Source organism: Crocuta crocuta, unplaced genomic scaffold, assembly GCF_008692635.1.
Source record: "Crocuta crocuta isolate KB4526 unplaced genomic scaffold, BGI_CrCroc_1.0 scaffold168, whole genome shotgun sequence".
Lineage (NCBI taxonomy): Eukaryota > Metazoa > Chordata > Mammalia > Carnivora > Hyaenidae > Crocuta > Crocuta crocuta.
The window spans coordinates 4,289,282-4,304,738 of record NW_027532591.1 but is presented as its reverse complement, the minus strand read 5'-3'; the positions used below and the strand labels follow the sequence as shown (position 1 = coordinate 4,304,738).

General features: G+C 39.9%; 1 protein-coding gene across 1 annotated transcript in view; it reads left to right on the top strand.

Annotated features, from left to right (window-relative positions):
- Positions 1-15,457, top strand: part of RAB3B (RAB3B, member RAS oncogene family) — a 70,628-nt gene that overhangs the window by 37,843 nt on the left and 17,328 nt on the right. Inside the window, exon 3 of the mRNA XM_077779802.1 lies at positions 14,351-14,469. Coding sequence (XP_077635928.1) covers positions 14,351-14,469 — 119 coding nt within the window. The remainder of the gene's footprint in view (positions 1-14,350; positions 14,470-15,457) is intronic.

Genomic DNA, 15,457 nt, shown 5'->3' with positions numbered 1-15,457 from the left:
CTTGGAGCTTGACAGGTGTGGGTCAGAATGTGGGGTGTGGGGAGAACCAACCCAGAAGCTCTCCTTACCGCCTCCCTGTGCTCATTATTTCTGTCTCCCAACAGGGCCCAGAGGAAGTGAATTGAATGGGAGGGAGGGAGGAGTCTGGCCTGGAGGAGAAGGTATACAACAGGGCAGTATCCAGGGATGGAGGCCCCATAAACAACCTCTTACTAGTTCTGTGACCTTCCAGGTTGTGTCACTGCTCTGGGCCTCCTGCTTATCTATATAACATGGAAAGGACCAGTAAGAGGATGTGGTTTGTATGATCTCATAGACCCTTTTCTAACCAATCTTGAGGTTAGCAATGAGTTTTCACGGTCAGCCCTTGAGTTTCATTCAGCATTCTTATTAAGTGCCTACCGTGTCCCAAGTGCTATAATCAAGGGCCTGGGATTTAGCTAAATATGTGATTGGGTTTCAAGATGCTCATAATCTGAAAGAGGAGAAAGAGAAAAAACCAGTAACTATAATAAATGTGATATGTCCAGGGACAAAATGCCAAACCATGAAAGGGCAGGAAGGGAAGTTACTTTGTCAGGGGATGAGAGGTCAGGAAAAGCTTCAGAGAGGATGTGACCTTTGAATGAAAGAGAAGGGGATTCCAGGCAAACATCTGCATATCAGCAAAAGGCCCACAGTAGTTAGGCAAAACGGGAACTCGGTGGGTTCAGTGGAGGTATGAAAAGGAAGGAACTGGAAGGGAAGACTGAGCTAGATCCTGAACACTCTGTATGTTCTACTGAGAAGTTTGGACCCTATGGTGTGTGCTGTGGGAGGCCAGAGAAGGGATTTACACCAACAGGGAAATGATGAGATTTGGATTTTAGAAAGACCCATCTGACATTTCAGTGTGCTTTATCGAAAATGTTGCAGACACCCAATAAATTCATCCTTTCAACAAGTATTTACTGGAAATCTCCCCCACCTTATGTGCTAGTGCTGTGCCAGGCACCGAGACACAATAGTAAGCAAAACCAGACATCCTGTTCTTGTGGCACTTGCAGTTTGGCAGGGGAGTCAGAATTTTAATCAAATAATTACACAAATAAGTACAGAATTAGAGTGGGGATGAGTGCTACAAAGGAGAAGTACATGGTGCCAGGACAGCAGTAATTGGAGGACTTGACTTTGCCAGAATGGTCAGGGAAGCTTCTCTGCTGAGCTGAGCTAAGCTCTAAAGGAAGAGTGTTGCCTCAAGGAAAAGCACTAGGAGGGCTTTACGGGAATAGCCTCTCCAGCTTCAGAATCCCATCCGACTCATGTTTACCTTCCAAAGCAATCTTCGAGCAAGTATTGTGTTGTACTCGTCCTTTGATCTTTAGGATCTAGTGGACACTAACCACAGAATCAGCACCTAGTGAAGATTTGAAAGAAAAGATATGTAAAAGAGGAAAACCTGTTAAGCACATTAGATATTTGAAGATAGCAGAAATAGATACCATTTCTTACAGTACTAAGTTGTTGTTCCATCCTGTAGTTGTTCCCCACGTGAAACAGTTTCAAGTTCCGGTCACTGTTCTGGTTATTCTGCTAATTGTCAAGGTCCCTGTGATAGGTGATTTAAAACAGATATGTAGCCTTGTGCAAAGAGCCATGGTCTCTTGGAGCCAAAAGAACTGGTTTTATTTAAGGCCCTTTCCATCATTCACTGTCTTTCATCTCTGCAAGTGTCAGCTGCCTCTGTTGTGAAATGGCAATTTGGTTCTTCTCTCATAGGATTTTTTTGGGAATTAACTGAGATCATAAGAACAAACTTTATAATCTCTAAATGCTAAACAAACATAGGATTTAAATTTTGGGAGGGCTGCCACATGAGTGAAAAATTAGATTTATTCTTTGTGTCTCCAGAAAACAGAATCAAATCAATGGATAGAAATTACCACTTACAGATTTCAGCTCAAGAGAAGGAAGAAATGTTCTAATAATCAAAACTGTCCATCAGTGGAATGTCTGCCTTTTAAGGTGGTGGGTATCCAACATTAGAAACACTCAATATGAGTATGCTGTGGAATGAATTCCTATTTTGAACGAGAGGGTAAGTTGAATAATATTTAAGGTTTACTTTTAACTTTAGAATTCAACAATCTGGTAGTCAAGACAAGTGGAGGGACTGGGAGAGGGCATATGTGGCAGAGAGTAGCATGAACAGAAATATGGAGCAGAAATGAGTATGGCATGTGTGGGCGACCATGAGGAAACTCCAGAAAGAAATGAAGAGTCTGTGTGGTTTGATGATTCAGTGGGAGCTAAAGAAGATAACTAATATTGGTTGAGCACCTGTGCGCCAGACACATGTGATTCCATTTAAGCTCTGTGGGTAATTTCCAGCCTTACCCTCTGGTGGAGGGGAGATTGTTCACCCCAGGAAGCCTTAGAAGACCTCCTCTCTGGGGGCAGTGGTGTGGGGGGACTGCAGAGTAGGTTGGTTCTGTCCTAGGAGGCAGAAGGGGATCAAGAATACATGGTCTATGTGGAAACTAATTTGACAATAAACTAGTTGAAAAAAAAAAAAAAAGAATACATGGTCTGGTTGAGCTATAGGTTGTGTTGAAAATGCACGGGCTGTGGTCAAAAGACAGGATTTGAATCCTGACTCTGACCCCTTATAGCTTGTAACTCTAGCAATTTACTTAACTTCTGTGATCCTCAGTTAATTTATGTATAAAGTGGAGACTCAAATTTGTCCTGCTTTAGCCTGCTGTAACAATTAAGAGAAATGATGTAGAATAAAGGGAATCCTGGGAAAGGCAGAGGCCTTGGAATCAGACAGACCTAGGTTTGAATCTCAGTCTGGCACGAACTGGTTGCAAGATCTTAGGCAAATTATTTAACTTTTTTCTCATCTGCTAATAGAGATAACAGTGTTTCAAGGTTATTTGGTAATTAAGTAAAATAGGAAAAATGCTTAGTATGGTGCCTGGCCTATAATAATTCTCAACTAACAGTCTTATTTTGTTACTATAAATAATAAGTGAGATCCCACATATAAAACATTTACCAAAATGCTGGGCACAGAGTAGGTGTTCGGTTGATGTTAGCTTCTTTCCCCTTTACCTATATGTCTGTCTGCCACATGGGGCTTCTAGAGGTCAGGGTGGCAGCTTGCTCACCCTTGTGTCCACTCTGGCATAATGCTCTGCTCATATAAAGAGCTCAATGAATGCCTGCTTCATAGAAGTAAATTGATTGCTCTTGATGACATTGTCTCCTTCCTCAAGTAGCCAGTGAGTCATGCCTCTTTCTCCTCCTTCCTGTCTCCTCTTTGGTTCTATTTCTGACTCTCACCAGTGGGAGGGGAATCAATGTTTGTTGAAGTGATTTTTAAAAATAAAAGAGAGAGGAAGAGAGAGAGAGGTTCAGGAACAGTTCTCTGGGCTACTTTCCATTAAGCACAGCATAGTGAGGGCTGGATTGTTGTTTCCAACCTTGCTTCTCTTCAAGGGAAATGACAATAACAACAATATCAACAGTAATATCAGGAACTACTATGGACTTTATTGGACACCTACTATGTGCCTGGCACTCAGCCAGGCTCTACAAATAGCTTATCTGTACTCCTTAACACAACCACTTTAAGGTTGGTATTATCATCACTTTACAAATGAGAAAACTAAGGCTTAGAAGGGTTAAGTAATAATGAAAATGATATGTACTCCCATATTTGAGTACCTATTATGAGCTAGACATTTAAAAAAAATCTTATTTAATTGCAAACAACCTACAAAGTAGGCATTAATATTTCTTTTTTTTTTTAAACTAGTTTATTGTCAAGTTGGTTTCCATATAACACCCAGTGCTCATCCCCACAAGTGCCCTCCTCCATGCCCATCACCCCCCTATTATTCTACTCCAGATGTGAGGAAACTGAATCTCAGAGAGATGAAAAAACCAAACTTTCCAAAAGCACACAATTGATGAATGGCAGAGCTGGGAGTCAGACCAAGACCTGCTCAACTTTTACACTCATCCATTCCCTTTCTATCAGGCCATTTGCTACTCTTTGAGGGAAACATCATATTGAGACTCTGGCTGGAGGGAGCCCTCAGCAGGATTGAATGAGTGGGAAGTGTCACATAGCATGAAACTCGTCTACTCCAGCTGGCCAGACTCTGGGAAGCTGGCCTGGTTCCTGGGGCTAACTCTGGAAGTGCAAAAATAGTAACTGACGCTTTTATGGAACTCACTATGTACTAGGAACTTTTCTAAGCATTTTAGGTATAATAACTTTCTTAATGTTCACAATAACTTTGTGAAGTAGATATTGTTGTTATTCCCACTTTATAGATGAAGAGACTAAGGCTCAACAAGGCAAATTGCCCAAGGTAAAGATTACACAAGAACATACATACCAGGAGACAGTGATCATGAGGAGGCATTTAAAAGCCTGCCTCCCATAGTAACATAGTAAGTGGTAGAACAATGACTCACACCCAGAAGTCTAACTCCAGAGACCACCCTAAGTCTCAAGACTATGTAGCCTTTCGTTTAGCAAGTGATGGTTGAATCCCTGCTGTGTGCACAGCCCTGTGCTAGGCACTAGGAGCACAGGGATGAAACTGGTTCTATGTCCAGGCCATTTATTATTCCATACTAGGATTTATTTTATTTTATCTTATCTTATCTTATTTTATTTTATTTTATTTTATTTTATTTTATTTTATTTTATTTTATGTAACCTCTACACTCAATGTGGGGCTCAAATTCATGACCCCAAGATCAAGAGTTGCATGTTCTACTTACTGAACACCCCCAATACCAAGATTTCTAATTAATTGGGCATCAATTGAGTGACAGGACTCACCTGTCAAAGAGCTGGGGCACAGGGCCAGGCTCCAGTCAGAGATGGGGGACTCAAAACTCTCACAGGAAAGTGATACAACATAGAGTGAGTAGAGCTGAGACCTGCTAGCAGTGCAGCTGCTCAGAAATCCTGCCTGAGCCTTTAAATCACTAGTCTAGATGGGTGACTTAATTCTAAAACCTATAGCACAAGATTTGGGGCCTGGTGTGCAGATGGGTAGGAGGAGTCTCATCTGTAGTATAGGAGCTCAGGAAGCAGACACAAGGAGGGTGGCGTGGATCAAATACTGTTGACGTATTTCATAGGTATACAAGCTGATTTTCTCTCAGTAGTGCCTAAAATTCCCAGTGTTATGTGTTCACTTACTCATCCATCTCTTCAGTCATTCATTCATCTACTCACTCATTTATGAACTGGAGAACTTTTAGAAAGAACTTCTGCCAGAACTCTTAGGAAGAAGTATTGTATGTGGTCAGAAAGGATACTCTGATAAGCTGCTTGAGGTGAAGAGTAAGACACCCAAAGACCATGCTCAACAAGGAAGAGATGGAGATTTATATGCTCCCCAAAGATGTTGGGTATAGTAAGTACAGATTTTATTTTGCTGAGTAAGGTTGTGCAAGTCTAGGCCAGAGCTGAATTGCTGAGGACATGGAGAAAATGAGCCTTGCCAGAAACATAACTGTTATCTTTGATTTCTTATCACGTCACCTCTAATTCATCACCATACCCTATAATTCATCTCTTAAATACCTCATGAATCTGTTCTGACTGCATTCTATTGCTACCACTCTAAGTTTAAATCCTTATTTGGACTCACTTGAACTACTGCAAAGATCTTCTAACTAGCCTTCCTGCTTCCCATCTCTTCTTCCAGTCCATTCCCCATATCACAGCCAGAGTAATCTTTCTAAATAAAGTTCATATCTAATTATGTTAATCCCCTGCCTCAAAATCTTTTATTTTAAAAGATAAAGTCCAAGCGTACCTGGGTGGCTCAGCAGATTAAGCCTCTGCCTTCAGCTCAGGTCATATCTCATGGTTCATGAGTTTGAGCCCTGCATCTTACTCTCTGCTATCAGTTTTTTGGAGTACTCAATGGCAAAAACTCTTATTCTGCCAAAATAGTTTTCCTTCCCTTCACTTCTTGGAAAATCCTTCTTTAGAAAAGTCCCTGATGGGGTGCCTGGGTGGCTCAGTTGGTTAGGTGTCCAACGCTTGATTTCAGCTCAGGTCATGATCACATGATTATGGGACTGAGCATTGGGCTCTGTATTGAGCATGGGAGCTTGCTTAGGATTCATTCTCTGTCTCTCTCTCCCTCATCTTCTCCCTCTCTCTCTCTCTCTCTCCCCCCCTTGTGTCCCTCTCCCCTGCTTGCTCACTCACTTGCTCTCTCTCTCTCTCAAATAAAAAAAGAAAGAAAGAAAGAAAAGTCCCTGTTATCCTCCTACTATTGTCAAATAAGCACATCTTCAGGCCAATGCTTCTGGACTTGGTACAAATTCCATTAGTGGGAGTACGCTGTCTACCACATTTATGATTCTCCTTGTGGGCATATTATAAGATTGCATTTTTTTTTTTTTTTTTTTTTTTTTGGATGTGGGTGTGTGACTTGCTTTGGCTAGCGAAATGGGAGAAGTGGAAGTTTTAAGAGCCAACACATGACTCACACACACTTTCCCCCTTCTGGTAGCTGCTCTGTCAATCTTTTTCTTGGAATATGGAAGACAAAAAGCAGAGCACCCAGCCAACTGTTAATAGATAGGTAGCAATAGTGAAAAACAAAACCTCATTTAAGCTGCTGAGATTTGGGGATTGCTTTGTTACTGAATAACTCAGTATATCCTATCTGATACACTATCTCTGCTTTGACATCTTCTATAATTACCCCAAACCACCATGTTTCTTAGCTGACTTGTGTCTTGTGTGACACATTTTCTTTTTTGTTTGTTTGTTTATTTATTTTGAGAGAGAGAGAGAGAGAGATCATGTGTGCACAAGGTGGGAGGGGCAAGGAGAGAGGGAGAGAGAGAATCTGAAGCAGGGTCTGCATTGTGAGCCCTGAGCCTGACATTGGGCTTAAATTCACAAACTATGAGATCATGACCTGAGCTGAAACCAAGAGTCAGACCCTTAACTGACTGAACTACCCAGGTGCTCCATTGTGTGACACATTTTCTTTATACTGCTTATCTGTAACTAATGACATATTGCCACATATTGCTAGTTATCAGTATAATGCTCCTCATTAGCATTAGCTACTTCTACACTTTTACTGAGACTTCCTCAGGTCAGGGATAGTGTCTTGTCCATTTTTATATCACACAAAGTATGGTTCATGGCTAAGGTGTAAGTTGTAATGAGTGTAGGAGTCAGATAGACTTATTTTTTTAATGTTTACTTGTTTTTGAGAGAGCGCAAGTGGGGAGGGGTAGGGAGAGGGGGACAGAGGACCCAAAGGAGGCTATACTCTGACATCAGTGAGCCTTCTATGGGGCTCAAACTCACAAATCGCGAGATCATGACTTGAGCTGAAGTTGGACGCTCAACTGACTGAGCCACCCAGGTGCCCCTCAGATACACTTATTTTGAGTTCCAATTTTGACACTTACTGGCAATCTTCCTAGGCCTCAGTCTCCTTATCTGGAGTAAAATAGAGTAATCATACATATCCTATAGGGTTTTTCTGAAGTGTGTGGATAACAGATGCAGCATATACACAAATAATGGCATGCTGGAGTTCAGTAAAAACTTGTGGATCAATCCTTAATTGATTGAGGTTTAGTGGTATCAGAGGTCCTGGATTTAAGGCATAGCTTTTGTCTCCAGCTTTGTGACCTTGGGAAAGCCACTTACCCTGGCTGCATTTTTGCATTCTCAACTATAAAATGTAAATGCTAGTGAATAGACACTTCTCCAAAGAAGACATCCAGATGACTAACAGACACATGAAAAAATGCTCATCATCAGGGAAATACAAATCAAAACTGCAGTGAGATACCACCACACACCAGTCAGAAAGGCTAAAATAAAACTCAGGCAACAACAGATGTTGGCAAGGATATGGAGAGAATCTCTTTTGCACTCCTGGTGGGAATGCAAACTGGTGCAGCCACTCTAGAAAACAGTATGGAGTTTCCTCAAAAAATTAAAACTAGAACTACTCTACAACCCAGCAAATGCACTACTAGGTATTTATCCAAGGGATACAGGTGTGCTGCTTCAAAGGGGCACATGCACCCCAGTGTTCATAGCAGCACTATTGACAATAGCCAAAGTACAGAAAGAACCCAAATGTCCATCGATGGATGAATGGATAAATAAGGAGTGGTAAATATATATAATGGAGTATTGCTCAACAATAAAAAAAGAATGAAATCTTGCCATTTGCAACTACGTGGCTGGAACTAGAGGATATTATGCTAAGTGAAATTAGTCAGAGAAAAATGAATATCATATGACTTAACTCATATGTGGAATTTAAGATACAAAACAGATGAACATAAGGGAAGGGAAGCAAAAATAATATAAAAACAGGGAGGGAGACAAAATATAAGAGACTCTTAAATACAGAGAACAAACTGAGTGTTGCTGGAGGAGTTGTGGGGGAGGATAGGCTAAATGGGTAAGGGGCATTAAGGAAGACACTTGTGGGGGAGTGCTGAGTGTTATACATGGGGGATGAATCACTAGAATCTACTCCTGAAGTCATTATTGCACTATATGCTAACTAACTTGGATGTAAATTAAAAAATTAAAAATATATATAATTTAAATTAGCTAGTATATGAGGAAATGTTTTATATATGCTCAAGTATCATGCATTCTAAAACTGTAATGAAATAGAGAAGATTGGCTGGCCCTTCATATAAGGACTATGTGGACATTTGTGAAGTATCTCAGTTTGCTCCAATAACCCTTTGCTATTGGTCTTATTTTTGTTTGCTGGCTCACATGTCTGTCTTTCCAACTAGACTGTGATCTGCTTGAGATAAAGAATTGTGTTGGTTGGGGCACCTAGGTCGCTCAGTCAGTTAAACATCAAACTCTTGATCTTGGCTCAGGTCATGATTTTACAGTTTGTGAGTTTGAGCTCTGCATTGGGCTCCCTGCTGATAGAGTAGAGCCTGCTTGGGATTCTCTCTCTCTCTCTCTCTCTCTCTCTCTCTCTTTCTCTGCCCCTCCCCACTCCCTCCCTCTCTCTCTCAATAAATGAACTTTTAAAAATTATTAAAAAAGAATTTTGTTGGTTGCTTTTTAAACAAAAATATTTGTATCTCCTTATATAAGAGCAATATGTGCTTATTGTAGAGAAAATAAAAGTACAAAAAAAAATTAAAATCCCTGTAATTCTTGACTCTTATACAGAGATTATTACTATTAATCTTTTGAGGTACTTCTTTCCAGTTTTCTTCTTTGCATATATAGTTACAAAACTGATATTATATCACAGATACAAGCACTTTCCCATGAGTCTTAACAATTATATTTTGTGCATAGGTCTGATTTTCTAATTTTGTAGTAAAGTTTTTAGAAGGAAAATTTCTGGGACAAAAGCGCAAATATTTTTAATGGAGTTGAGACTTCCAAACTGATTTTGAGAAAGACTGAGTCAAGTTTCCATGAAAAAGGTGTGAGGTTACTCATCTCACTATATCCTCATCTATAATGGAAATTATAATTAAAAATAATTAAAATCTTTTTATATAATAATTATTCATTTGCCTTTCTTCTGTGAAGTTTTGTTCTTCTTGCCCAATTTTCTGTTGAAATTTCAATTATTTTCTTTTTACATTTTTTTATTATTTAAAAAAACTTTTTGGGGCGCCTGGGTGGCTTAGTCGGTTAAGCGTCCGACTTTCGCTTAGGTCATGATCTCCCGGTTCGTGGGTTCGAGCCCCGCGTCGGGCTCTGTGCTGACTGCCAGCTCGGAGCCTGGAGCCTGTTTCAGAGTCTGTGACTCCCTCTCTCTCTGACCCTCCCCTGTTCACGCTGTCTCTCTCTCTCCTAGAAATTAAAAAAAAAAAAAAAAACCTAAAAAAAAAAAAACTTTTTAAGTACCCTCTACACCTAACATAGGGCCTCAGACTCATGACCCTGAGATCAAGAGTCACATGCTACACTGGACCAGATGGGCTTAACAGATATATTCAGAACATTTCATCCTACAGTAGCAGAATACACATTTTTCTCTAGTGCACATGGAACATTCTCCAGAATAGATCACATACTGGGATACAAATCAGCTTCATCAAATACAAAAAGATTAAGATCATACTTTACACATCGCTTCTCAGCCTTTTGGCTAAGATCAAGTAAAGATCATACTTTACATATTTTCAGAACACGATGCTATGAAACTCAAAATCAATCACAAGAAAACATTTGGAAAAATCAGGACTATTTGGAAATTAAAGAACATTCTACTAAAGAATGAATGGATTAACCAAGAAATTAAAGAGGAAATTAAAGTACATGGAAACCAATGAAAATTATAACACCTCAGCCCAAAACCTCCAGGATGCAGCAAAGGTAGTCATAAGAGGAAAGTATATAGTAATTCAGGGCTTCCTAAAGAAGGAAAAGTCTCAAATACAAAACCTAACCTTACACCTAAGAGAGCTGGAAAAAGACCAGCAAATAAACCCAAAACCAGCAGAAGAAGGGAAATAATAAAGATCAGAAAAGAAATCAATGGTATTGAAAAAAAAAAAAAACAGTAGAACAGATCAATGAAACCAGGAGCTGGTTCTTTGAAGGAATTTACAAACATTGATAAACCCCTAGCCAGTGTGATCAAAAAGAAAAAGGAAAGGACCCAAATAGATAAAATTACGAATGAAAGAGGAGAGATCACAACCAACACAGCAGAAATACAAACAATAATAAGAGAATATTATGAGCATTTATATGCCAACAAATTGGGCTATCATGAAGAAATGGATGAATTCCTAGAAACATATAAACTACCAAAACTGAGATAGGAAGAAATTGAAAATCTGAACAGACCTATCACCAGTAAAGAAATTTAATCAGTAATCAAAAATCTCCCAACAAGCAAGAGTCCAGAGCCGGATGGCTTTCCAGGAGAATTCTACCCGATAGTTAAAGAGGAGTTAACACTGATTCTTTTGAAACTGTTCTAAAAAAATAGAAATGGAAGAAAACTTCCAAACTTCTTCTACAAGGCCAGCATTACCTTGATTCCAAAACCAGACAAATACCCCACTAAAAAGAGAACTACAGAGCAATTTCCCTGGTGAACATGGATGCAAAAATTCTCAACAAGATACTAACAAACCAGACTTAACAACATATTAAAAGGATTATTTACCGTGATCAAGTGGAATTTATTCCTGGGATGCAGGACTGGTTCACTATCTGCAAATCAATCAATGTGACACATCACATTAAAAAAAGAAAGGATAAGAAACACATAATCCTCTCAATAGATGCAGAGAAATCATTTGACAAAATACAGCAGCTTTTCTTGATAAAAACGCTCAAGAAAGTAGGGATAGAAGAATCATGCCTCAAGATCATAAAAGCCATATACAAAAGACCCACCACTACTATCATTCTCAATGGGAAAAAACTGAGAGCTTCCCCCCTAAGGTCAGGAACATGACAGGGGTGTCCACTCTCACCACTTTAAAACAGTGTTGAAAGTCCTAGCCTCAGCAATCAGACAACACAAAGAAATAAAAAGCATCCAAATCGGCAAGGAGGAAGTCAAACTTTCACTCTTCAAAGATGACATGATACACTATATACAACACCCAAAAGACTCCACCAAGAAACTGCTAGAAATGATACAGGAATTCAGCAAAGTCACAGTATACAAAATCAATATACAGAAATCAAGGAATATATAGAGAGGGAAATCAAGGAATCAACCCCATTTACAATTGTACCAAAAATTATAAAATACTTATGAATAAACCTAATGAAAGAGGTAAAACTTACACACTGAAAACTATAGGAAGCTTATGAAAGAAATTGAAGAAGACACAAAAAAATGGAAAGACATGCTCATGGATTGGAAGAACAAATATTATTTAAATGTTGATACTACCCAAAGCAATCTACATGTTCAATGCGATCCCTAGCAAAATAATACCAGCATTCTTCACTTAGCTAGAACAAACAATTCTAAAATTTGTATGGAACCAGAAAGACCCTGAATAGCCAAAGCAGTCCTGAAAAAGAAAACCAAAGCTGGAGGCCTCACAATCCAGACTTTAGGCTGTATTACAAAGCTGCAATCATCAAGACAGTATGGTACTGGCACAAGAACAGACACACAGATCAATGGAACAGAACAGAGAACCCAGAAATGGACCCACAAATGTATGACTAACTAATCTTTGACAACGCAGGAAAGAATATCTTATGGAAAAAAGTCTTTTCAGCAAATGGTGTTGGGAAAACTGGACAGCGACATTCAGAAGAATGAACCTGGACCACTTTCTTACATCATACACAAAAATAAACTCAAAATGGATGAAAGACCTAAATGTAAGACAGGAAGCCATCAAAATCCTAGACGAGAAAACAGACAATGAACCCTTTGACCTCAGCTGCAGCAACTTTTTATTCAATATGTCTCTGGAGGCAAGGGAAACCAAATAAAAAATGAACTATTGGGACCTCATCAAGGTAAAAATCTGCACAGCAAAGGAAACAATCAGCACAACTAAAAGGCAACCAATGGTATGGGAGAAGATATTTGCAAATGACATATCAGATAAAGAGTTAATATTCAAAATCTATAAAGAACTTATCAAACTCAACACCCAAAAAACGAATAATACAGTGAAGGAGTGGACAGAAGACATGAATAGACACTTTTCCAAAGAAGCCATCCAGATGGCTAACAGACACATGAAAAAATCCTCAACATTGCTCATCATCAGGAAATTACAAGTCAAAGCCACAATGAGATACCACCTCACACCTCTCAGAATGGCTAACATTAACAATTCAGGCAATAACTGATGTTGGCAAGGATGCAGAGAAAGAGGATTTCTTTTGCACTGCTGGTGGGAATGCAAACTGGTGCAACCACTCTAGAAAACAGTATGGAGGTGCCTCAAAAAATTAAAAATAGAAATTGCCTATGGCCCAGCAATTGCTCTAGTATTTATCCAAAAGATATTGGAGTGCTGTTTTGAAGGGACACATGCACCCCAATGTTTATTGCAGTGCTATTGACAAAAGCCAAAGTATGGAAAGAGCCAAGATGTCCATTTACTGATGAATGGATAAAGAAGATCTGGTATATATGTACAAAAAAAGAATTATTCGGCAATCAAAAAGAATGATATCTTGCCATTTGCAACAACATGGATGGAACTAGAATATATTACGCTATGCAAAATTTGTCAGAGAAAGACAAATATCATATGACTTCACTCATTTGTGGAATTTAAGATAAAAAACAGATGAACATAATGAAAGCAAAAATAAAAAGAGAGAGGGAGATAAACCATAAGAGACTCTTAAATATAGAGAATAACCTGAGGGTTGCTGGAGAGGTACTGGGTGGGGATGGGCTAAATGGACAAGAGGCATTAAGGAAAACACTTGTTGAGATGAGCAATGGCTGTTATATGTAAGTGATGAATCACTAAATTCTATTCTTTAAATCATTATTATACTATATGTTAATTGACTTAGTTTTATTTTTTTTTAAAGTCACATGCTTTACTGACTAAATCAGCCAGGAACCCCTCTTTTTTTTTTTTTTTAAGTAAACTCTGCCCTCAATGTGGGGCTCAAGCTCATGACTCCGAGATCAATAGTTGCCTGCTCTACTGACTGAGCCAGTCAGGCACCCCTCAATTATTTTCTTATTAATTTTTATGAGGTTTTAAAAAACTTATTCTACTCGCCACATACAATATAAGACACATAATAGGTAATCCTTGGGGTGCCTGGGTGGCTTAGTCGGTTAAGCGTCCGACTTTCGCTTAGGTCATGATCTCGCGGTTCGTGGGTTCGAGCCCCGCGTCGGGCTCTGTGCTGACAGCCAGCTCAGAGCCTGGAGCCTGTTTCAGTCTGTGACTCCCTCTCTCTCTGACCCTCCCCTGCTCACGCTGTCTCTCTCTCTGTCTCCTAGAAATAAATAAAACATTAAAAAAAAAATTTGTTTTAAAACTGGTAATCCTTAAATATTCTTTGGGCTATTTGTTAATTGTTCCTGAGGACTTCTTTTTTTTTAACTTTTGTTTTTTGTTTTTTGAGAGAGAGACAGACAGACAGACAGAGTGTGAGCAGGGGAGGGGCAGAGAGAGAGGGAAACACAGAATCTGAAGCAAGCTCCAGACTCTGAGCTGTCAGCACAGAGCCTGATATGGGGCTTGAACTCACAAACTGTGAGGTCATGACCTAAGCTGAAGTCAGACACTCAACCAACTGAGCCACCCAGGTGCCCCTGTTCCTGGGGACTTTTTAGGAAAAAAGCAGACTTTCTAGGATGCTAACTCTCCTTTTCCTACCCAGGACACAGCTGGGCAAGAGCGGTACCGGACCATCACTACGGCCTATTATCGTGGGGCCATGGGCTTCATTCTGATGTATGACATCACCAACGAGGAGTCCTTCAATGCTGTACAAGATTGGTATGAGATTAATTCATTCACCTCATTCATTTATTCACTTCAGTCATTCATTATTCATTAGGCCACATTTGCTGGCCTAATGTGTGCTAGGCCTTGTGCTGTATGCTAGGGAAATATGGGTGAATCAGACATGGCTCCTGTCCTCAAAGAACTCACAGATGAGAGGAAGATCAGTAAAGAAGCAGTGAGAATATCATGTACATGTGCAGCAATAAAGAGAAGCACCAGTGCTGTTGGGAACCCAACAGAAGGCTCTGACCCACCTTGGGGAGCCAAGAAAGGGATCTTGGAGTTTCTGACACAGATGCTACATTTTGTAAGATGAACAGGAGTGAGCCAGGGGATGAATAGATAAGAATATTCCAGGAAAAGAATACAGATGTCCAAAGTGAGAAGGTAAGTGAGCGGTATAGGAAGAGCAGAGGTCATGAAGAATTTTGTGTGTTGGGGTAAGAAATTTGGAGTTTATTCCCTAGGTGATAGCATTTGAACAGGAAACCGACAGGTTCAGATTAATGTTTTGGAAAGATCATCCTGGTCATACTGAGTGAGTCCACATATGACTTCCCCATAAGGTTTATCCCCAGGCTAGAGGTCAAGAGCACATCTAGTCCAAGTTTGTAAAGATTCAATATACAGTGGAAATCAGCACAGCTCCACACGTACAACCTCTGAATGACTAACAGCTTTCTTTATGAAGTATAACTCACAGGGAGGGGGAAGGTCAGATAAGAGGGAGGGCCCAGGACACTGTGCCCCTAATCAGTGGAAAGGATGGGGATGGGAGAAGAGGGAACATCTGTGCCATGGTCTTCTTCAGAATCAGAGAGGCTGAGGAGGCTAGCAATACAGCAGTAGTGCTGGCCAATGCCAAGCTTTTCTCCCACTTCGCTTTTCCCAATAGTCATCCTTCAAGGACTTCCCTTCTCCAAAGGAACAGTTGCCATGACTATGTGAAGCACTGTTGAAGCCTTGTAGCCTTGAGTTG